The following is a 25,318-nucleotide window of genomic DNA, read 5'->3' on the forward strand; positions in this document are numbered from 1 at the left end:
ATATTCCTATTGCTTTATTGCAAGATGTATGTTTGTCCATCATTCCGCTTCCAACTTCAGCGCTTCGAGTAGCAAATAGGATGAGCAATACACGAAACAAATCAGCAAAAGAAAATCCATTTCCCAAAGAGCAGGTTGGATTTTGAGAGGGAATGACCTGAGCTGAAGAGGAGGAAAAATAATTTTAGTTGCATTTAGATGCAATCGAAATATGGATTATTGTTGTATCACTGAAGAGAACTCACAGCTAGCTGAAAAACTGCCTCACTGCCATCTGCGAGTCGCAAAGCAGCAGATATATTAAAAATATATATTTCTGAAAGACCAGACAGTGCACAACAGCGATTTTTTGGACGACGAGAAAGAGAGAGAGTGGAGATTGCATGCCATCAATGGCCCATCCTTTACTGTGAATGGAATTAATGCCCGCTTGCAGAGTGTTGAAGTGAAAAGGAAGTTCTTGGTGTCTGGAGTGGTGAGAGATGGTGCCAAAGGACACAAGAGACAATTGTAATTTCGATGTACTCTGTACACTACATCTGTTCATACGACTGAGCAAATTGTGAAATTTCACAGCCGGTTAGCCGAGTGCACATAATACACACACACAATATTCTGGCGTGACAACATTCTTTTACAAAAATTCAGCTGCATTTTTAGATAACTCACAATACACCGGGGGAACGCTGCGGCGTCTTTAGAGTTATATTTTTTTGCTGTTTCTCTCTCTCCCGCTCATTCAGCTGCGCTAAGTGCAGCCGTTTTTTTTCTGGCCAAAGAATAAAATAATGGCGCTCCTCGCTAGGGGACAGGATCGCTGGAACGCGCGGGCTTTATCGAGCGCACAGGCTACATCGGTCGGACGGGTGTGCAAAAAGAGTGAACGATAAAAAAACGAGGGCATTAAAAGAGTGCGACACACGTCCGGGTTGCCAAATTGTGCGCGTTACAAATCGTCTTGTCATTATTAAAACAATGGGCCACCCCGCGAAGACTCCGGGTGCACATCATCACCACGCCTGGCCTCCTTTGTCGATCCAACGGTAACGTTCGTACACTCACCACATACTCAATCGAGGCCGAGTTGATCTACAGGCGAGGCTTACGGTAACCATTTGCCACCGACGTAAATGCCCTGCTGGGAATTGCACCCAAGGTCGCCAGCACTGAAGTGCGTTGAGTAAACCGCTGCAATACTGATCCGTACAACAAGCAGATACAAGCATGCACACAAAGCATCTCCATGTGGCTACACAGGCTGTTGGGCCAGGACTGTTAGCGAGCACCTACGAAGGCCGCATGGCGCACGAGGGGGCTGTGTGGCCAGCATCACGCCTGGCCACCTTTGTCTCACCCATGTAGATTTTAACACACCGCAACAGGCACTCATTTAAGGCTGAGTTGGACCGGTTGAGATAATCGTCCCTGGTGTTGGCCGTGAGCAGGAATCGAAATCGGGTCGCCGGGTTCGTCGTACAGCGCCCTAACCGCTACATTACCGCTCTCCAAATACAAAGACGTAACAAAGACAAAGATCCCCAGTATAGCCTTCAACAGACTGTTGGGGCAAGTGCTGCTAGCGAGCACCAATGAAGGCTGGAAGAGTACACGAGGGGGTGGGTGGCCAACATCACGCCCCACCGCCTTTGTCTCCCCAGTGGCGATGTTTACACACCGCACCAGGTACTCATTTGAGGCTGAGTCGACCTAGGGGAGGCACAGGATCCGTTCAGATATTCGTCACTGGTGTTGGCGCTAACCACTACACTACCCACTACCCACGCACACACACACACAAGCCAGGGTACTGATGACATTTCATTATTCCCAGCGTCAAGAGTGCTCTAATGAATGTCGCACGCCAAAATTACGGATAGAAGAAGCAGGTGAAAGACATTTCCGCTCCAAAAGGCTGCTGCCGTTCCGCTAATTTCCGTGCGCACAGCACCACAGGCGGGGGCGCAAGGCCAAGTCGCAGTTCTCCATTTCTCCTTCTCGAACAGAAGTGCCACTCGTCACCATCGACCTGCGCGATGTCACACTGACAAGACAAACTTGTAATGGCGAGGGGCTACATCCTGGCGAGGCGCCGTCATGAACCCTTTCCCGTTCCCATGACGTATGTGTACGTCATCGTCGGCACCGAGGCTCCCACAAGGCCACGCGGGGAGGGCGTGTGGAACAGTTTGCCGCCAACTATCGTAGAGTTCTGTCGTGTCACTACGGTTCTCTGCGGTGAGTACGTCTTTAAAAACGATGGCGCCAAGCCTCTCTAAATAAAATTCACGCTACTTTCAGTCGTCTCGGAACGCGAAAGGGTTAACTAATTAATAACATTCGCAAGCGCGCCTCGACCGACCGCCTGCTGGCCAGTCATGATCCACGCCTACTGCCATGCCTCTTATCGTTGTTGTTGTTGTTGCTTTGCTTGTTTACCCATGAAAGCTTCATCGAGTCTTAGACTATTTTCGGGCAGAAGGATCTTGCCAAAATGTTTGCAGCAGGGACCGATGTTGCTCCATGTCAATTAGCAATTTGTGGGAAATTGGGATGTTTGGCACGATATCGGTTACGTTAAATTCGGAGGGAACCATTGCGGAATGGGGGAGAGAAAACATACAAACTCGTACCTGTCAACCCATACGGTTTACCCGCATTATTGTACAGGAAAATTGAGTTTTCAGGTCCACACGGCGTACAGCCGTTTCAATACGGGCAAAATAAAAAATGTTTGTCTATTTGTTTGAGTTTCTCCCTTCTGATGGGACTGTTTAGGATGCACGTTGACATTTATAAGCGCACGGGGTGACCAATAAGATCTGAATTGGTCTGTAATAAGGTAGGGCACTGATAAGGGGTTGACAGGTATGCAAACTCCGCACAGAAAGGCACCCGAGTTGGGAATCGAACCTGGGGCCTTCTTGCCGAGTGCTCCCACTGCGTCACCCTGCCGCCCTCCCTAAATCCGTTCTCGAATGTATCTGTTTATCTGCCCATGAGGTTGTTGTTATTTCTTTATGACAATGTGCCACCACTGTCTATGTACAGCATATCTTGATAGGTGGTTGCGTTTCATGCACTGCGTCAATCCAAACTGCAGCGGATTATACGAACGGAGACAAAGATACCCCATATACCTTTAACAGACATTTGGGGCAAGTTCTGTGTGCAAGCACATACATACACAAGACAAAGACCCCCGTATAGTCAGAACAGACTGTTGGGGCAAGGGGGCTGTTAGCGAGCACCTACGAAGGCCGGCACGGCACACGAGGGGGTGGGGTGGCCAACACCACGCCCGGCCGCCTTGGTAGTGGAGATGTTAACACACCTCACAAAGGTACAGATTTGAGGCTGAGTCGACCTAGGGGAGGCCTAGGACCGGTTCAGATAATCGTCACTGGTGTTGGCCGTGAAGGGGAATTGAACTCGGGTTGCAGGTCTCATAGCGCAGCGCGCTAACCGCTACACTACCGCTCCCCCATACATATGAAGTACCGGTGAAGACGCTGGACAACCAGGTTGAGGCACACGTATATTTATTTCAGCTTATCGGTACAGGACAACACTAGAGGGGGTAGCGGCCCCCTCACCCGGATAACTGGGGATACCCCCTAGCTAATCTCACCTATCCCCAAGTCCTCCTCTAACGAGCTAGGGGAGGCTAACTGGCCCGACACTGGTGAGTCGGGCTACGGTCTCCGGAGTCCCAGGGTCTAACCCTGGTTCACGGAACCACGCCTCTGGCTCGCTCCTCTGCAGCCCTGACAAGGGCGGCGTCGAGGGGAGTCCAGGGCTCTAGCTAGAGGATCTTCACTCTTCCTCCTTCGTTCCCAGACTGAGCCCCGAGCTCTCTTTGTCCTCCCCCTTTATACCCCCCATCAGGATCACAACCCCCCAGGCTGCCTGATGCGGACGTCGCTGCGGGCACCCCCCCCGTGTACTCCCGTAACTCCGCCCACTGTGTTTGTTACCCATTGGATCGTATGCACTTACAGCCCTCCCGTAACAGCCCTACATCACCCCCCCCATTACAGCTCGCAGCCGTCCCGGCTGCAACAATTCCAAATAAAGGAACAATTACCCCTCGACCCCGTGTGTGCCTCATTTTTTCAACAAAATGCTAATAGCAGAACAACAACAAGAACAACAACCATACCCCCGAAGGGAATGTCCGACGCACCCCCCCCCCTGCATAAATACGAAATCCGTAAGCACGTATGTACAACTAGCCAGGAACTCCCCCATCACACACAGCACACCCACGACACACAACGCACCCACAACACACACACCGCGCCCACACAACACAACACACTCAGTGTGCAAGGAGCACACCACCGACGCAGCATACAGTAACCATGACACGTGAAGGAAAATAAATAAGAAAAGTTTTTTTTTCTTTTTCTTCCTGCTGTATATTATAAGAGTCTGCGCATTTTAGCGCGCGTCCTTGCCGCAGGCCCGTCACACGGGGCAACCCCGGACGGCGGACCATCCGGTGGCGGCTGTCCCATTCGAGGTGAGGTCGCGATTGAAGTCGCGCGACTGTCGGCATCACCCGTGGGGGTTCCAGGGCGTGAGCCCGTCATTCCCGGTACACCTGTGGGTGGGACAGCCGGCAACACATCAGGCGAGAGCAGCGACGGACCCTCCGAGTCGGTCGACCCCCCACATGCTTGGCCTCGCGTGCGTGGCGTGGGCCCCCGCACCGCAACAAACGGCTTCAGCCTAGAGGGGTGTACAAACCACCGGCGCCTCCCCCATTGGATTCGAACGCACTGAGGCCTCAAAACCTCAATAACCTCGACGGGGCCCCGCCACGGGCGTACGAGTTTAGAGGAGGTCGCGAGTGGTACCTGGGGACAGTGCAGCCATGCCCTGTCCCCCGGCTTCCACTGCAGCACGTGCGCGCGAGCCAGTCTGAGGCGCTCGTTCGCCTTCTGACGCCTGTCAGAATTTAGCCTCGCCGCATCCCGCGCCTCAGTCAGTTTGTCAAGGTTAAATTTAACGTGATCGTCCAATTTAGATTTGCCCAGCGGCACGTGGATCTGCAACTGTGCCCGAACAGGTGGGTCGGGTTCGCGGCCATACATAAGAAAGAAAGGTGAAAACCCCGTCGCAGCATGGGGAGCCAATCTGTATGCCGCTAGAACCCCTTGAATTTGTAAGTCCCAATCAGCCTGTGAGTCCGAAACTTGCTGCGACAACATAGACGTGATGGTGCGATGCAGACGCTCGACCATCCCGTCCGTTTGCGGGTGATAGGGGGAGGTTCGAATTTTTTTCGTTCCCAGGAGATCACAGACTTGTTTTAGGAGTTTCCCCGAAAAATTTCTACCCTGGTCGGTCAACAACCGCTCCGGGGCACCTTTGTCCATGACATAACCTTGGACAAAGGCGTCGACGATGGCTGCTGCCGACTGATTCGCCAGGGGCCAGGCCATAGGCCAGCGCGTAAAATATTCGACCCCAGTAAGCAAATATTTATTTCCCCTGGAGGTGGCGGGGAATGGCCCCAGAATATCCAGTGCGACCAGTTCATTTATTCTGGAGACCTGGATGGATTGTAAGGGCGGGTTCGACTCCCGTGCCGGTGGTTTGCGCTGCGCACACTGAGGGCATGCCGCCAACAGATCAGCAACATCCCTTGTCATACCCGGCCAAAAAAAATTCAGCTGAAGCAAGGCGAGTGTTTTCTGGGTACCTAGGTGGAGGAGGCGCTCATGAGCAGCCCACACCACCTTACCTCGTAGGCCAGAAGGGACCACCAGCCGGTGACGCTGGGATTTCCCGTCCCAATGCATAAGCAAGCCCGCATGGGTTTCCCATGCGTCGGCATGACCCGTCACACGCCCCCTCTCCCCGGCGCGACGACGCAACGCGAGGAGGGAGGCATCCTCCAACTGGAGGCGCCCCCATTCATCAACGGGCAATCCAAGCAGGGAATCTCTCCCCTGTTCGGCGATATCAATGGGGACTACCGTTTCATCGTCGGCGGCCGCCGCCAGGACCGGAACCATCACGTCCCCCACTGGCTTGCAACGCCCCGACCCCAGGAGACATGCGCATTCGGAGGCGGTTGGCATCCGTGACAGAGCGTCAGCGTTGGTGTGGCGAACGCCCTTACGATAAGTGGTTTCAAAACTGAAATCCTGGAGGACCTCCAGCCATCGGGACAATTGTCCCGATGGCTGTTGAACCTTCAGGGCGTACTGCAGTGCCGCATGATCTGTGCGGACGGTGAAATGCCGACCGTACAGATATGGGCGATACTGTTGGATGAAATAGACAATTGCCAACAGTTCCCTACGGGTGACACAATATCTTTGCTCCGTTGGAGACAACACCCGACTGCCGTACGCGACCACCCGTTCCACGCCGTCAACCACCTGGGAAAGCACGCCTCCAATACCCGTGTTGCTCGCGTCGGTATCGAGCAAAAACGGCCTCGAAAAATCTGGGTAAATCAAGGGAGGAGCCTTCACCAGCGCGTCCCGAAGGGAGCAGAAAGCAGCTTCCTCATCCTGACCCCAGTGGAACCGAACCCCTTTAGATGTTAACGCGTGTAGGGGTTTGGCAATTGTTGCAAAATTAGCGACGAAGCGTCGGTAATATGATGCGAAGCCAATAAAACTCCTGACCTCTCCCACCGAGGTGGGAGTCGGCCAGGAGCTGACACACTGCGTTTTGGCGGGATCGGTAGCAATACCCGAGCGCCCTACGATGTGCCCCAAATAACGCACCGACTCGCGTAACAAATGGCATTTTTGGGGCTTAAATTTCAAATTAGCAGCCCGCATCTTTAGGAAAACCGCCCGCAACCTCTGGAGATGTTCATCAAAAGTTTTACCAAAGACAATAACGTCATCCAAATAAATCAGGCACGATTCCCATTGCAATCCAGCCAAAACCAATTCCATCAATCGCTGGAAAGTTGCCGGCGCTGAGTGTAAGCCCATCGGCAACCGGTTGAATTGGAACAGGCCGTGCGGTGTACGGAAAGCAGTTTTAGGCTTAGAATCATCGTCCAGAGGAAGCTGCCAGAATCCCGAAAGTAAATCTAGTGTGGAGAAGAATCGCGCTCCCGCCAAAGCGTCCAGCGATTCGTCCATCCGTGGGAGCGGGTATGCGTCGGCAACCGAAATTTTATTAAGGCGCCGAAAATCCACGCAAAACCGCAACGAGCCGTCCTGCTTTTTAACCAGGACGATCGGCGCTCCCCACGGGCTGGTGGAGGGAGAAATGATGTCGGCGGCTAACATGTCATCAACAGCCGATTTGACATGGTCCTTTTCGGCGGGACTTAACCGAAACGGATTTTGGCGAATTGGCGCGCTGTCACCCGTGTCAATATGGTGACGCAGCAGGTGAGTGCAACCCAAATCATATTTATCACGACTGAAAACGTCGGAAAATTCCCTCAGTAGCGTTCTAAGCTGTTGGCGCTCTGAATTTGTCAGGTCCGTCGATCCCGCACAAAGCGCGTCGATCCACCCTTCATCGCTGTCCGAATGTGGGAGCATCCGGGAAGCAGTGCCAACGTGGTTCGCGACAGGTTCCTCGCAGGGCATTGGCGTCGCGTGAGCGAGCACCGTCCCTTGAGGAACCACCACCGTCTGCGATCCCACATTTAGGACCGCGATGAAAGGGTCCCCGTCCCCTCTTACGACGGTCTGGGCCGGAATCAAATGAGGCCCATTAACCCCGGCCCTAGACGGTCCCAGCAAAACACCCTGATCCCCTATGCCCTTAGCGAAGGGCTTACGAAGTTTCAGAGGCACTAGCATTTGAGCTCCCGGCGGCACACGAACAGTTTCAACGACGAACGCCGGTACCGTCGCGAACGCCGACCGAGCCGCCGCAGGGGATGGCAGGAACGCCATGCGCCGCCCCGATGGAAGCTCAATGCATCCTTGGTCGATCAAAATACGAATGGGCATTTTACCTAAGAAATCCGTCCCCAGCAGGCACGGAACCGCCAGCGAGGAGGAAACGAAAATCGGCCCCGACAATTTGATGTCCCCAATAGAAATTTGCGCTCGAATCTGTCCCATGATGCCGAGAGAGCCCCCGTTAGCGGCATAGAATGGGACGTTAACCGGCAGTAAAGGCCGGCTTTGTACGGGCAGAATATTGTAAATTAATTCCGAAATGATTGTCGCCGATGCCCCCGTATCGACCAAGATGCGTACTTCTACCCCGTCAATGTGTCCGACTACGGCCGACGACCCTGACGACGCGGCTACCACGCGATGGGCCAACACGGACCACTGTTTGGGCTCGATTTGAGTCCCCGCAGTGATCCGCGTTGGCCCCTCGCAACGCGACATCGGCCCCCCGTTTGTTGTGGTGCGAGAGCGTGCAACGGGTAGGTGCTTTGGCCAAACATGTGTGGTGCCGCGACTCGCCGGGTCATGTTGCTGGAGCTTGGGAGGAGGAGGCCCGGCGTCCCGTCGAGCCGTCGTCCCGCGCTGTCGAGGAGAGCGGCACCCCGAGGCGACGTGGCCCCGGACGCCGCAGTTGAAACACCGCGGGAGCCCCGGTGGAGACGACGGGCGGTTGAAACGGCTTGACCCGTCCCGGGCCGACCGTACTTCTTGCGCCTGTTGCCGTCGATGGTCGACGGCGAAGAGCTCCTCCGTCGGAAGGGTGGCTGCAGCCACCGCACGCCCTGCCGATGCCCTGCTGGCTTTCCGCCGCAGGGACAGAAGGTTGGCGTGAAGGAGGCGCGCCGCCTGAAGAGAGGTCATCTCGGCGTCCTCCTGTGCGACGACAGCGATGTCCAGGTCGTCTGCCAGGAGGAGTATTTTCTCCGTGACCATCGCGTCCACGCCATCGTCGTCCATACGGGGAAAAGCCGTCTTAGCCAGCGCTAGGAGGCTCGTCCTGTATGCCAGGGGCGACTCCTTCTCACCCCGCTTGCGCTCGTAGAACCGCTCTCTGCATTCCGCTGAAGGTCCATAGACCCCGGCCAGCAGCTGTAGTGCCTTCGGCAGAGTAGACCGCTTCTCTTTCGGCGCCGATGTGAGGGCGGCGAGCGCGTCTGCGTCGAGGAGCGCCGGCAGCGCGCAGAGGGCTTCATCGTCGGACCACCTTGCCATTTCTTGGTGGGCGATGAAGCGTCGCTGGAAGCCGCCCCAGTCGCCCTCTGCACCAACAAATTCTTTCAGCGGAGGCAGCCGTTGTTGTAGCGCAGCGTTCGCCTTGGACGTCTGTAGGCTGCTATCCCCGGGACTCGGCTGTGCGTCGGCGCGAATGGCAGATGGAATCGCCTGTCGCGGATGTGATGACGCTCCCTCCGCTGGAGATGACGCAGCTGTCCCAGCGAGAGCGGTGTCGGACCCAAGGTTGAGCCCGGCCACGCCCTCCGCAGCTGCCGTGACGATGGCGGGAAATTCAAAGTTTGAGTTTTCAGAAATGGCGGGAAGGCGCTCAGGTTGACGACTCCCCTCGCCCCGTGGTGGGCCACCAGCCCCCAGCCGCGTGATGTTTTCCAGCGTGGCGGCAGCGGCGTACAGTAGCTCCGCCAGTCTCTCGTGAGCCAGCCGTAGCGCGTCTGGCTGCGGCCCCTCTTCATGCCGATGCCCCGGTAGGAACGCGTCGGCCCCCGGCTGCGCCATGTCTTGGTGAGCCGCCTCGGGCTCAACGACTTCAGCAGTGTCCTCCTCCGGTACTCTGGCTCGAGCTGTCTGACGTGTTTCCATGTCCGTAGTACTTCTGACACCAGATGAAGTACCGGTGAAGACGCTGGACAACCAGGTTGAGGCACACGTATATTTATTTCAGCTTATCGGTACAGGACAACACTAGAGGGGGTAGCGGCCCCCTCACCCGGATAACTGGGGATACCCCCTAGCTAATCTCACCTATCCCCAAGTCCTCCTCTAACGAGCTAGGGGAGGCTAACTGGCCCGACACTGGTGAGTCGGGCTACGGTCTCCGGAGTCCCAGGGTCTAACCCTGGTTCACGGAACCACGCCTCTGGCTCGCTCCTCTGCAGCCCTGACAAGGGCGGCGTCGAGGGGAGTCCAGGGCTCTAGCTAGAGGATCTTCACTCTTCCTCCTTCGTTCCCAGACTGAGCCCCGAGCTCTCTTTGTCCTCCCCCTTTATACCCCCCATCAGGATCACAACCCCCCAGGCTGCCTGATGCGGACGTCGCTGCGGGCACCCCCCCCGTGTACTCCCGTAACTCCGCCCACTGTGTTTGTTACCCATTGGATCGTATGCACTTACAGCCCTCCCGTAACAGCCCTACACATACACAGACATACACAGATACACACAAACACGCACTCTTCTGGCTCTTATCCCCCCCAGGACAATGTCACAAAAATAAAAGCGTGCGTCATGAATACTCCAGAAGCCGACAGGCGCAACCCACTCTGTGCGTCCGTGCGTGTGCTCGCATACACGCAGACACTTATACCATGGCGTGTGCAAGCATGCACGCACACACCACTACAATGGCGTGTGCACGCACGCACACACCACAACCATGGCGTGTGCAAGCATGCACGCACACACTTCTACCATGGCGTGTGCAAGCATGCAGTACTACCATGGGGTGTGCATGAGAGTGTGGGGAGCGGTGGTGCAGTGGTAAGTGGACTGGGCCAAGAACCCAGTGACCCAAGCTCTATTCTCGCTGACAGCCACCATCACCGGTGAATATCTGAACCAATTCTGGGCCTCCTTTAGGTCAAATTAGCCTCAAATGTGTATTTGGTGCGGTGTGTAAACATCAGCAATGGGGAGACAAAGGCAGCAGGGCATGGTGTTGACCACACCGCCCCACTCCTGCACACCGCGCCACCCTTCCTAGGTGTTCGCCAACAGCATTTCCTCCCATCTGGCTATGTCGGCCCCACGGTGGATCTTTGTCTTTGTATGTGTCCTTGGGGAGAGGTAGTGCAGTCAGTCATGTTCTAAAGGGGCAGGGTCAGAGAGGCCGGCCGGCTGGTCCAGGTGATCGGAGGAGCGGGGAGGTGAACCTGGTGGAGGGGAGGCCCAGGTACCCCTGAAATGTGCCGAATATGCGACGTGGAAAGATGTTAACTACCCCGTCTGGTATACAGGAGGTCGTGGGTTCCATCCTGACCCTGACGCCTGCATATTTGGAGTTTGTATGTTCTCCACATGATAAGCCACTTCGTTGAGCTATCATTTGTGGCCAGGTCACGTCTGAAAGGGAGCTGCATAGCTCAGTAGGCGTGGCCTGCTAAAATAAAAACAAATTGTCAAGAGTGAAATAGTCTTGGTGCGCACCGCATGCTGCACGTGCAATGCTCGCGTACCATGGCTTGGGGGGGCGGGGGCGGGGAGGTGCGGGGGGTGGGGGGGGCGGGGGCGGTGGCGGAGGGGGGGGGGGACTGACCGAGGCACAGGCGTGCGAGTTGCTCGCCGAAGGCGGGACGAGAGCGCAGCGTGGTGAGCAGGTCCGAGGACTCCATCCTCTGCAGGCCCACGTTCCAGTAGACGTAGATGTGGTGGTTGAAGGTGGCGTACACGAGACACGGGCTGTTCTGCCCGCCCTTGCACGCGTACATGCCTGCGTCACAGCACACGCGTGTCACATGATCCATGGACTGTCCGCTGATGGATGAAGCCGTCACCACCACCTCAATCGTATTGATTCTCGTTTGTCTCGTTTGGACAGTTCGTTCCATTAAGACTAAATGCAATTTAAGCATCATCATCATCAACGGCCAGGATCTATCCACTCCCGGATGAAGGCATCCCCAAGCCGTTGCCATCTCTTAGATATTATGGCACTGAAAAGGACTGGCAGCGTTTTCCAATTGCCGGAGACGAAGGAGGCAACCAGAATAAATATAAATAGCCGCATTCGTACCGGGTGCACAACGTGAATAGAACGCCACAGGTCGCCGATTTGTTGTCATTGTTTTGTCACCGCGATCTGCGTGAATACCTGAACACCGAAAGCTAAGCTCTATTTAACCAAATAAAACCCATCACTTCGTGGCGACGTGGCCGTGCTGCTCGATGTGCAATCAGCGCCGTCGCATTCACGCTCGGTTACTCCCCCTCCCCTATCAAACGCGACGCACCTGTCCCTCGCAAGGCACGGCGCCGAGTGGCCGGACGGCGACACTGGGGCCGCACTTACCAGGGCGGCGCTCCGCGGCGTTAAGGGCAGGCATTAGGCCTTAAATCATCGGTTGAGTGGCTACGTAATAGGCGAGCGGGTGAGCAAGTGTGGAAATATATAGGCTATTAGGGAAAACAATTACTGTTACAGGTCTACAATAATGTAGATTAACAATCGACAGGACTATTCATGTAACCGCGCAACTTCCATATTAACTGCCAAAACGCTCGGATTTATTTCCGGAGGTCGCATTTTCAAAACACACAAAACGGGCTCTGTAATAAAAACGTGCATAATGCCTGCGTGCGTTGCATACTGCGGACACGTCGAAGCCATTCGTACGTGTGCAACGGGCTGCGAAAATGCGGCGAGAGAATATTCACGGTGACGAGAGGGGATGTTTCGTAGATGTTACGCGTGCACCGCAATGCCTGCCACGAGTGCAGCGAGATGACTTTGCCGTGGTGAAGCACGGCTGTTGTTGTGAAAAGCTGCCACAACCCCAAGGGGCTTCATCCGCCTGACATCAATTACTAGCACAGGCATGCGTGCGGATCTGGAAGGCAACTGTGCGACATTAACCCATGCACAAGCCCGAGTTGAGCTACTGCCTTTGCACCACCACGGCCACACTAGTGAAACAACCACCACAACTATACCATCACTGTGTAAATACCACCACCACCAGTGTACCAACCCCACTGCCCATGTACCACCACCAATGTACAACCACCGCCACCACCTGTGTACTGCCACCTCCCCTGTATCAGCACCACGTGTGTCCCGCCACCTCTAACCTTGCACTGCAACAACTACTCCTGTGCCACCATCACAACAAAATAACCCCACAATGTAACCGGTAGTGGCCAAAAACATACCGATGATGACAAATTAACCGGGAAATTAACGAAACTGGGATTACACATAGCGGCAACATCGCCTCCAACTCCGAAAACTTGGCAAGAAAATAAAGTCTTGAGCCTCAGTGAGGCTTTCCGGGTAAACAATAATAATAATCACCACCCTTGCACCATGCCTGCCCTGTCCGTACCATCATCACCACCCATGTACTACCCCTGTACTCCCACCGCTATCCCTGTACCACCAGCAATCGCCATGCATAACCGACCCTATAGGAGTCTACAGAACCACAATTGCTCGTGTACTACCACCACCACCGCTGCTGCCACAGCGCTGTACAACCACAATCCACGAGGTGAGCAGACAGCGCACGATGCAACGCGCCTGGTGGCAGCGGCGGCGGCGATGAGCGGGTGTTAACGTCGAACGTATTTATAGCCGTTGGCTGCATACGTTACGAAGCTGTTAATTAAAAAAGAAAAATGAGACAATCTTAGCTCCTGCAGAGAAAGCGGTGTTAATTAACGCTATATATATATATTTTTTTTTTATCCAACGAAAAAAGAACTTGCAAAGAAAATAAAAAATGGTCTGTGATGTTCGTAAATTATTATTGATTGATGACATTCTCATTGTTACAGACATAAAATAATGATGTGCTGTGCAAGGGATTGACATCAGGGGGATTAACATTAGAGTGGTCGTGCGCTACACATAACACTCGGTGCAGTTTGCACGGAGCGAACCACAATCCCGTTTGACGTTCGTCTGTTGCAATTCATAAAGCATTTCGTGCACGCTGTCAACCACCCCACTTCAGAACGTACGCGCGGAATCTTCTGCAAGGACGCCTTCGTTGTGCGCCAGTCGCAGCCCGAAACCACCCCCCCCACCACGGTTCTACGACGACTTCTAAACGATGCAAATCGCTTTTAAAAACCTGTTGCTAAGAAACTATCGGCACCCGAGCCTCCCTCGGAGAGGCAATAACGAGTCTCGGAGGGCTTCCACAGTGCTCATAAAATACACACAAATCACAGAGTTGAATGCAGCTAGTGGCCCGAATATGTTGTGTGTGTGTGTGCGTGCAGCTTGAGTCACTGCTGTTTAAAATAATGGACCCTATGGACGCTTGAGCTCTGCTCTCAATGGGATCCATCAGATGTGAAGGATTTGTTTAGTAGGGCACTCTGGCCGCTTCCCTGTCTTGTATTGTGAGACGATAATGGTATTGAATTTGGCTTAATTACAGCCGGGTATATCCAGGTCAGTGGCAGAAAATATTTTTCCGTACTCGGCACGCTACATCCACCTACCACGGTTGTCAACGTACGGTGTGAAAGAAGTTCAACGGACATGCACACTAGCTACGGCTGTGGCTACTTGTCACGTGGCACTTACTCAGGCCTTACTGGCGAACTGGGAGAATAGGCAGTGGGATATTAAACCCGAGTGATGACCTTGCAGAGAGGGCATCTCCAGACACCTGGCGGGCATCAGAGGAAGCAATTTCATGAGTGAGCGAGCAAAATATGGTCTCCTGGGTTAGGTTGCATGCTGAGCATTTTTTCTCAAAAGCGTCTGCCACGCACTACTGTTGACATCGCTGCAGAAGTTCCGTGAAATAATGTCAGAAAGAGTGGCTCAATGTGTGCCAGTCACCGTCTAAAAACCCACATTTTAAATCACTTCTCACCCACTCGAATTTCTTTAAAAAATATATATGTTGCTGCAGTTCAATATGCCCGCAGTAGTGCTTTGCGAAACCCCGGTAGACCGCACTGGGATTACGAGTGTCTGTGAAAACGTGCGTGCGAGGGCGGGCGAGTGAGCGAAGATTTACCGGCGCAGAACGTGCAGACGTTCTCGTCAAAGTGGAAGCGGACGACGTTACGACGACGGTCGATGATGTACGTCTGCCCGTCCCAAGCGCACGCCACCACCTCCTCGCTCCCGTCACTCTGCCCATCGAGCGGCAGACAGCGGGGTGAGAGACTGGCAGCTTCGAAGATTGAGGTGACATTCAGGGGATGTCAAGGCATGTGCGTGTGTGGCCATCCCATCACCTCTGCATTTCCTCCTTCCCATATATCAACTGTTTTCCTATTACGGTGAGGATTGACTTGTGACAGGTAAAATACATCACCTTAAGCACACCAAAGACTAAGATCCCCTCTTAGAGCCATGCACATAAAAAAGACAAAGATCCATTGTGAGGCCTTTAACAGACTGCCGGGGCAAGTACTGTGACCGTGCACCTATGAAGGCTGAAACGGCGCATATGGGGATTACGTGGCCAGCGAATGCCATGCCCCGTCACCTTCGTCTCCATGGTGCTGATGGTCACACACCGCAGCAGGTACTCATTTATGTCTGAGTTGACATAGAGGAGGCATAAAACTGATTCGGATATCACTCCGCACTGATGTTAGCCGTAGCCAGGATTCGAACCTAGGATGTTGGGGTTGGGAGTGCAGTGCGTTAACCACGATGCCACCGCTCCTACACGCGTACACATGGTTGACCAGCACTGACCACACGCACGCACGCATTCGCTCACACACACACACGTGTAAGCTTACACGCACACGCGTGTAAACTCACACACACACATACACACGTGTAAGCACATACACATCCTCCGGCCTCTGCGCGTTTGTGGGGAGATGCCTCACCGTGACATCGAGCTTAGCAAGCGCAAACAGCTGATGGTCGACCTGCACTGACCACAGCAGGCTGTCTGGACCCATTAGCTTCAGGGTACCTGCATCACACGCACAACACAGGCACACAGAGACATACAGGCAATGGAGCATCACGTCGTCCCCCTACTCACAGACTCATGCCCATTCGCAGCCCGACCCTGCGTGTACCACGCGCCGCACAGAGACGGCTGCCACTGGGGGTCCCACCTGGCTAATCAACAGCAGGGCACTGGAGTGGTTGAGATGATGAGATATGATGCAAGGTGCTGAGTTGCTGAGGCATTCAAGCAAGCGCCACTCTCTATGCAAATATTTATGCCTGCTGATGGGCACTGTGCTGTCACGAGGTCAACACTGAACAGCAGGACAGACATCCCGGCCTGATCTACACCTTCCTCGCCGGTCTGCACCAGGTCAGGTCAAGAGCAAGACGGTGGGTAGATAACCTTTTTAACTAAACAAATAGATACATTTAAATTTTACGTGCCAATATCGCCCTCAACAAAGTAGGCATCGATGCACATTATAGCAGAACGGGAACGGTGCAGCAGTGGGCACGGAGCAACAGGAATAAAAAAATACAGGCAAGAGCCCAGTGAATGGGGGGGGGGGCAACTTGCAAGGCGCAAATCAATAAAAATGCAGAAACACACTATCACCAGCAGCCGTGACCTATTCACTGCTGGGTGAAGGCGTCTCTCGCAAGCCCGCGATGCCCCCGCCACCCGTCTTGCTCCTGCGAACCCGAAATCATCGCTCCACCTTCGCAGCCGATTCCCTCTCGAGCGCGTTGCCTGCTTTGGTTGCCACTCGGGCGACGCATTTCCCATAAAATATGTCTCTGCATCTCCTTGAGCGACTCCATTTCAAAAACACCATCAACTTAAAATTACACCACGCTTGAGAATGTTACAAATAACAGTTGAATAGAGGAGACGAAGTGGTGAAATCAGCTCGTGCGCCGGTGGATGGTAACGTCGCAGAATCGCGAGAGGTCGCGGCAGCTTAGGGGTGGCCTTCATCCAGCAGTAGATTGACAATGGATGATGATGAATTATGTTGTATATTTTATGGGTTCCTGCATTTTAATTGTAAAACGTGTCTTTGTTTACATGTGTAGTGTCTTCGAAAATTACTCACACCGACACGTTGTAGCAAGTCACCTGCTTCCACTTTATTTCACCTGTTCTTGCGCCAGTTATAGGCACTCCTATAACTATCTGTATGGTCACATATACTTGACTTCTCCCCGCTCTTATCTATTCTGCACCTCACTTATCCTGCACTCAGCAGCTCTGCTCTTAGCGACTCCGCACACAGCGTCTTCGCACTCAGCGTCTTCGCACTCAGCAACTCCGCCAACCTCCGGTCACAGCGTGCCCACCTGTTCGACCTCGGTTGCACCCGCTTCTCCCCTTAATTACTGGCGGTTTGTCAGTGCAAACCTCGTGTTGCAACGCACGCATCTGTTCGACCTCAGTTGCACCCGCTTAACAGCGCGCACCGCGTACATCTCTCCTCTACACATGGGCAAATGTGGTTTATTCTGCCCGCTTTGCCCAGAATGCCACTGGGTTTTCCCAGTTGTGGCAATATATAATTGTCAAATGAAAAATTAGAAAAAAAGTTTTGCTGGCTGGCTGGCACTGACATCACTGACACCACCCCACCACCCACCCTCCAGCCTGGCCATGGATCCTGTGCACATGTGAGGGCAGTACCGGTATATATATACATATTCAGTTGTGCTATGAGCATCAGGTCTTTAGATGAAGTGCCCATTTTGAAAGTCTTGCACAGCAGTGCATCACGTGAGAAAACAGTCGGTGGGGGAGGCCTTCATCCAGCAGTGGATTGACAAAGGGCTGACAGTCATCATTATCAATCATGATTTATAGACAAGGGTCTCCATAGCTACCCGCGTCTCCCTTATGACACGCGTAATGGCTCACACCGGGCCTTCACCTGGTTAAACAGCAAACATTGATTTATCTTAAGCACGGCATGGACAAAGATTTGAAGGGGAAATGACGTATGGATTTTTTCGTCTTCAAAGTACAACAACAAAAAGGGATTGAAAAAGAGCGTCTTTTTTTCATTACGCCTCATGTGATCAATACTCCTAACGAGCACCGGCCATCATTAGTGGCCCCTGCTTTGTTGGGAGCCAGTTGAGGGGGTTAATTAGACCAGCGAGTGGTTCCGAATATCAGGTCAATTGTGGGATCCACGCGCGTCAGCGTCTCGGCGAGGAGCGGCACGGGGCGAGGGTCTCGGCACCACGCAGATCGAGATGACCACGAGGCTTGTGAGACCAGTTGGCAGGCGAGAAGTGAAACTGCGCACGAGTTATTACGGCAACGGGTAGAGGAACGGGCTTGTTTGTCTCACGCTTTCGAGGCTACCGACCTTTGCTTGGCCCACGCCGCAGCGCGATGGGAGAAAACGAGGAAACGCCGAGAATAAACTTCACTGCCGGTCTGCCGCAACTGCCGTCGGGTAATGTGGGGGTAAAAACAAAGACACGTCATGAGCACGGGCAGCATCACGGTCCGGTTCTGAAAGGGCCGGAGCAGCAGGGGCAGGAAGAGGAGGAGGGTGTTGTGTATGGTCGTCTGGGCGGTGATCAAACAGAACCTTCATCACTGTGCTACTGACACGTTGGCCACCCATCCACAGAAAGTCTACCGGCTTCATGTTTCACAAACAAAGCGGGCGGGAAACGTCCGGCGCGCCGGGCTGGCGCATGGCGCTCGCTCGGGACAACCGCGAGGGAGGGGAACGGCGACCTGAACCCATTAGAGCCCGCCGGTGGTGTGGCTTTGTTGACTGGGTAAAAGCGCCGCGTAATGACCACTTGGAATTGTGTACAATTTCGTTAGCCGGGACATGTAACGTCGTTACGGAATAATGATCGAGAGTGCATTCGCGGTGGCCCAACGCTGGGCTCCGCGGAAGCTATTAGTCAAGGATATTATGCCTCCTGTTAAAATACAGGACGCAGCCGTTGACACGCTGCCATCGCCAAACACTCCTGAAAAAATATTGCCCGCTCTTGTGCGGGGATAGAAGCGATAGATGCAATCTCGCGCCGCCGAAGGAGATTAGCGGCCTCTCACGGAGCTCATTTCGGCACCAGCGTGATTGATAGCTGCTGCGCGACGGTAGATCCTGGCTGACATGGGGCTACGTGGCTCAACTCGGAGCCAGAAGCTTCACTCGGCGCTGACAGCTCCGACAAAGGAATGCGAGGCGGGAAGCCCAGATCTCGTCTTGTAGCGCGGTGTCCACATGAATTACAACCTCACGCACGGCAACTTTTCACATTCAACTAATTTCAAAGCTCCCGGTTACTTTCTTATAACGTCTCTATTGTTAATAATTATTTATGACACGTCCACCGCTGTTATATTTCTGTGCGTATTCTCTCTGCTTGCGCCATGCAGTCTGCGGCTGCTCTTGTTTGTGTTCATGCAAACATAATCCCAGGTCAGCTAGTGCGCAAATCTAACGCTCGACGGCACAACAGAGCAGATGGATCCCAGCTTCATTACAGTCACCATTGAGGCGCGGGGCGGAGGGTAGTGGGGAGTTGGGGGGGTATGGACCCCTCATCACTTCCCTTGTGAGCCGCAGCTGCTTCCTTCCCCCAAACCTGCAGATGTCTTGTATCCCTGCGCCCAGCCACCCCATCGCTCCTCTCTTCACCACGACCCGGATGTTGAACGTCGAATTGGACGAGACAACGCCGTGGGGCGATTGTGTGGAAGCACAGATGGGAGCTACGTAATGTTCCCTTTGAATGCATCGCGTTTAGCAAAATCGCCTCGAACGCCAAACCGTTTAACAGTGGTGGTGCCGGTTGATGTGGCAGTTGTGGAGGTGGTGGTGGAAGTAGTGGTGGTGGAGTTTGTGGAGATGGTAGTAATGCAGCTGGTGGCTAATCAGTGCTGGCATTTCCACATTGTATATTGCAGGGTTTATTTTTAAACCTGAAATGCAATTGCATCCTTTGCATGTGTGCAATTGCTTACTCGCACACAGCCGCTTCGTAAACTGCACGCGAAGGTTAAGCCGTCCCCCTTGGTATAACCCCGATTGATGTAGGGAGACCACAAGCACATCCCAATATACTGCGCATTACAGGTGTCAGGGCTCATAAAGGAGTGTGGGCGCAGACGGCTCGACCCGTTAATAATCCCGCGCCTGCGTCGGCTTCACGTGTCCATCGTCAGCAATGGGCACGAAGCACCTAAACGAGGGTCATGCACAAGGTGATTTCACCAATTATACAAATAAAGGTTGAAAGCGTGAATTCATTAGCTCTGTCCGTCCATTCGTAACGGGAGGGGGGACCACGACAACGCTCATAAAGATGATCCAACACCAGAAAGACTGTTTGATGAAGTTGTTTTTGCTATTTGGAACTTGTTCTATTGAAAACTGGGCAAGCTGATCAAATGTTAAAGCCCTCTGATGTGTTTTCAGATTGTACCACGTGTCACACATCAAGATGTGTGACATTTCACTCCACACGGAGAGAAACATCAGACGTGGTGCCGAACAACAAGAGGCTCACCCTACAACACATCAGAGAAGTTTCCAGCCCAACCACGAAAACCTATGCAGTCGTATGCTCAAAGCACAAAACAAAAATTACTATTTGCAAACGCACGTTTTCAGAACTTCCAGACTGCCAATTAAATACTTACAAAGATCATCTAACGTAGGAAAGCGTGACGTAATCCACACTGATGTGTAACTTATCCTAATTTATTGGACGAGTGTTTGCGTGGTTGGCGGGAGGACGGGCATGGTGGTGGGGTGTCATGTCCTGAGATCCGGGAGCCCTGCTTGGGCCTCCTCTCTCATCCGACGGGACGCACGCTCCGTGGAGGAGATGTCAGGGGGTGACATGGGGGGGGGGGGGGGGTACGGAAGGATCGATAACGCAATCTCAGGGTTGTGTGCAAGTCTCCTGCGCAGCACAATTACCGCATGCAGGGGGGGTTCTTGTGCAAGCGCTATTTGGGATGTTTGTTAAAATGATTAGCTTTGCAATTACGGCGAAATGCGAATGAGACACGGCCGCAGGGAGAGGTTGGCGCAGGGGGTCACGATCGACGGTTTTAAAGTGGCCAGATATGCGATGCGCTCCCATTTTGTCGTCTCGCTTATTGCCTTTAAAGTCGACAATAAACACGGGTTTGCTTCAAAAGGCGCAACATGCCGACGAGATATTGAAAAAAACACGTTTTTTTTCCAATTGTGCAGACTCAAAGAGAGAGAAGCTATCGTTGAGTTTACCCGTCAATAACGCACGCCCACTGACAACACACACATCGTGGGGACAAACACAAACAAAGATAAAGATAATGACCAGAGCTCAAGGAACTCTTGCAAGGCCGAGATGACTTAAGGGATGCCAAAGACGGGTTCGGATCCCAATTAAAACATGGTCTGTGAATTGACCTCTGAAGAATGCCAGCGAGATGTTGAAATCTCACTCTAAATCACAGTGAGGGGGGAAAAACCCGATTTGAATCGTATGACGATGTCGCAACTTTACACATACCAAAGACAAGATCCCCCTATAGTCTTAACAGACTGTTGGGGCAACTGCTGTTAGTGAGCGCCTTTGAAAGCAAACACAAAGATCCCCCGTATAGCCTTAACAGACTGTTGGGGCAAGTGCTGTTGGCGAGCAGCACCTATGAAGGCTGGCACGGCACACGAGGGGGTGGGTGGCCAACACCACGCCTGGCCATCTTTGTCTCCAGCGTGGCGATGTTTCCACACTGCATCGGGTCCTCATTTGAGGCCAAGTTGACCTAGGGGAGGTCCAGGACTGGTTCAGATAATCGTCACTGGTGGTGGCCTTGAACGGGAATCGAATTCGGGTCGCCGGGTACATAGCGCAGCACACGAACCGCAACACTAATGTTCCCCATGCACTCAGCGTGGGGACACACACACACAGATAGGCCATCACGAACGCGATTTCTTTCATCTTCAAGCAAGACACACGTGACAGCCCAACGGCGAGGCCAAAGTGGCCCAGATATGAAGGAATCAACTGGCGCACGACTTGGCCCCCCCCCGCCTACCTAGGGAAAGGGCACCGTCCCCCCGCCCCCCCCCCCCCCGTGTAACTTATTATGCGGTTGCTAAGGCGACGTGGCCGGGCGGCAGCTCGCATGCGCGCCACTCGCTGCAAACGTTCACGGTTTCGAGCCCCGCGGCCACCTTGGTTCCTGCCGCGGGCGCGTTAGCCACGGACACGCGCCAGTCGGCTCCACAGCTGACGTTAAGCATCCCGTGAAGTTATTCTAACAAAAACTAAAAAAAAGGGGCAGGCCCCCGCGTGTACTGGCGTAAAGGTCCACATTTTAATTACTTGAAAATCGCTTAATTGGCTGACACTACGTGGCAACAGGGCCCCATACTGTGGGACTACGACTGACGATACTTGTCCGCGAAATACAGCGCCTTTCGTGACAGCGGCCTTGTGCTAACAAGTATCGCGCAAATAGCAATCAAACTCATCACGTCATTTGCTTAAAGGCACAACTCTCGCTTTTATTTCTCGGGGGTTCGTGGCTGTGTCCTGCGCCGTGGGCTTCTTACCGTCCAGGGTGCACAGCGCAAAGAGACCAGACTTCACAGCCTCCCCTTGCATGTCCCCTGCGGCAATTAGGGTAAGGAGACCCACAAGCAACAGACGGAACAAAATTAAAACGGCGACAACATTGCACAGCTCTGTGTCAACCATGGTGCTGATTGCCAGCAGGGCACTCCAGTGGCGTAACCCAAGACCCCGACGCGTGACATCCTCCAGTTGCCTCCTGACCCTGCAGGAGCACTGAGCTATGAAGGTGGCGCTCATATCTGAGGCCGTGGATACAACCCAATTCACCCCGCTTTCATGGCAAACAAATAAATAAATAATCAGTCACTGACGTACTGCGCCGTTCAATAATATTGCACACAGACGATTCTTGGGAGATGATAGCTTGATGACAAAGCGCAAACACATTGTTAGCACGTAACCTTGGCAACAGTGATGAGCTAGTTTTTTTTTTGCCCCCCTAGGGCAATGTCTTCGTGATAACGTCCGATTGGCGCAGTGTCTAATGCTATTCATCGCTGGAGAAAAACGCGAAGCTCATCCATCTCCATTGTGAGTGCAGCGTTTACAAGGTTTCTGCTGCTGCGCCAAAGAAAAACCCAGGCTCTGCCCAACGTGGCACGGCCGTGTGTGAATCTCAGCACTCGCCCTAATTCTAGAATGTGTTTCTCATAATCATTTATAATCAACGTTTTTGGGTTTAGATCGCGTTATTTATAAATGTGTCGTAACCCTCCACCACCCGACATGGCCAATCAGTAAAAAAAGTGTCACGTTGACAAAAGACAAATAGTTCACTGCTTTAACCCACCGGTGTGTTGAAGCGTGAAACCACAACATTTACAATTTTTGAGTACGACGTTTCGCTGGTAATTGCATCCAGCATCATCGGGCAATTCGCCACAATGTGTTTCTCCCTCGCATTGCGTGCCCATTACTGCACCCATCTTCGCGGCTGCCAGGGGTTGCCATTCGACTGCTATTCCCTCTCACGGACACAATAACTCTCGTTTTTAAGGGGATGTCCAGTGGGGAGGATGGCAGCGGAGGGGGTTGTAACGATCCGTCCCAAGGATTCCCACGCTGGTTTTGCAACAAACCGAGCCATGATGTTAAAGGGAGCAGATGTTTTAAGGTCAGAATCTATTCTTGTGAGCGCCAAGTAGGGCCATGAAATTTTCTCAGCACGCCATCACGCGCGGCAGTCCGTGCTCTCGCGACAATTTCCATTTCACCGAATAAACGAGCAGAAAAATATTGCGGAAGCGAAAAAAACAAAACCAGATCGTCGCTTGATATCAATTGGGCTGCATCCTAGAGCCGGGCAAGACACTACGAATGTGTGCAATGCACATAACGAAAATCCGATCGAAATTACTTTCACTGCACTCTCTTCCGTGCGCCCCAGCTCAGCAGCCTTTTATCGCGGCTCTTTATCTCGCACCGAAAACTGCCATCACCAAACCGGCGGCTTGGCTCGTAAAGCGGTGGTGGCCACGGCGTCGTTAAAAGGGATCGTGTAATTGCTTCGCCAGGACCAAGTCAAGTGAAATGAACTCCTGTGCCACGTCGATGCTGGGCGCTGATATTGATTAAACCTGTCACACGAGTATGGCGGTCCGATTACAAGCCTGGGCCGTGGTCACGAGCAGTATATTGACACCTTACAAATGGGTTTCACTTCAAAGGCCCCGTGCTCGCGTACGGCAATAATCGTCCTGGCGGTAGTCATGGAAAAATTGGTTTCGGGGGGCGTCAAAGCAAATGAATCGATGACGAAAAATTGTTGCCTCTTCTAAAAAGGGTCACAGCTATTCTGATCGTCTGACTTGGCATCCAGTTAACAGAGAGAGTGATGAAGCATGCAACAGTCACAATCAATCTGTTCAGTTGCACGCAAGTTAATTTAGAACAGACAGGGTGATCCATTGCCAGACACCCCACTAAAAAAAAAAAGACAATTTTTTCAAAAGCCCCTCCACACGTCTTCCATCAATCTCAATACACTTCTTGATTATTTTTACTCTCCTCTGCGAGCTGTGGAGCCGTCGCTTTCACAACATTCAATTTTCCATTTAGAAGAAAGAGGGTCATTAGAAATCAGTGGGGTATCTATAAATGGATTACCCGGTACATACACAGCACACTTATATGGCATACAAAACTCGGTATTTCTGATATCCACTCTCAAGGTACCGAACACCAGATGGAAAAAATGGGATGAGCACCACTTGAAGCATCACTTCAAGACAAAGAGCCCCCCAATAGCCTTAACAGACTTTTTGGGGCAAGTGCTGTTTGCGAGTGGCACCTATGAAGGCCGGCACGGCACACGAGGGGGTGGATGGCCAGCACCATGCCTGACCGCATTTGTCTCCCTAGTGGCGATGTATACACACTGCACCAGGTACTCATTCGAGGTTGAGTCAGCCTAGGGGAGGCCCAGGACCGTTCAGATATTCGTCACCGATGTTGATCGTGAGCAGGAATCGAACTTGGGTCGCCAGGTTCGTAGCGCAGTGTGCTAACCACAGCAGTTCTCTACCCGTGGGTCACACGCCCGAAGGGGTGGCACAGGCACACAGGGAGGTGGAGGGGGGTGCAGGCTGCGGTATGGATAGCATGCAGGGAATGTCAGCCTTACGCTGCGCCAGAAAAACATGCCAATACACAACACGGAACCAATGCCTTACTAATGCAAAACACACAAAAACCCTTGATAACATTACGACGACAAGAGGCATGGACAGGTGATCCCTCTCTCTCTGTAATGTGACCTTAGTGAGCTGGGGGAAGGGGGCGGCGCAACGACCAGTGGTCTTGAAGAGGGGGGGGGCGGGGGGCCATCCCAAAGTAAGGTTGAGAACTTCCGGCAATCACTTCACCACACGCTCTCTTGCCTAAATGGCCAACCCAGAGTTTTTGTGAAACCACACCAGCTGAGCAATGAACTCAACATCATCACAGTAAGGTGCACTACTGCCCTCTGATGGACACGCCACACTTAAGAG

The 25,318-nt window shown here is 53.1% G+C and overlaps 1 protein-coding gene across 10 annotated transcripts in view; it reads right to left on the reverse strand.

Annotated features, from left to right (window-relative positions):
• Positions 1-25,318, reverse strand: part of ITFG2 (integrin alpha FG-GAP repeat containing 2) — a 68,295-nt gene that overhangs the window by 30,288 nt on the left and 12,689 nt on the right. For 8 of the 10 annotated variants that reach the window (XM_078859263.1, XM_078859264.1, XM_078859265.1 and 5 more), the window contains 4 exons: positions 22,307-22,363; positions 15,650-15,738; positions 14,818-14,935; positions 11,379-11,552 (listed from right to left, as the gene is read on the reverse strand). In XM_078859263.1, the coding sequence (XP_078715389.1) occupies positions 11,379-11,552; positions 14,818-14,935; positions 15,650-15,738; positions 22,307-22,363 (438 nt within the window). The remainder of the gene's footprint in view (positions 1-11,378; positions 11,553-14,817; positions 14,936-15,649; positions 15,739-22,306; positions 22,364-25,318) is intronic. The other 2 variants (XM_078859268.1, XM_078859267.1) reach the window with 1 other exon arrangement.

This window comes from Lampetra fluviatilis, chromosome 8, assembly GCF_964198595.1.
Source record: "Lampetra fluviatilis chromosome 8, kcLamFluv1.1, whole genome shotgun sequence".
In the NCBI taxonomy this organism is placed as follows: domain Eukaryota; kingdom Metazoa; phylum Chordata; class Hyperoartia; order Petromyzontiformes; family Petromyzontidae; genus Lampetra; species Lampetra fluviatilis.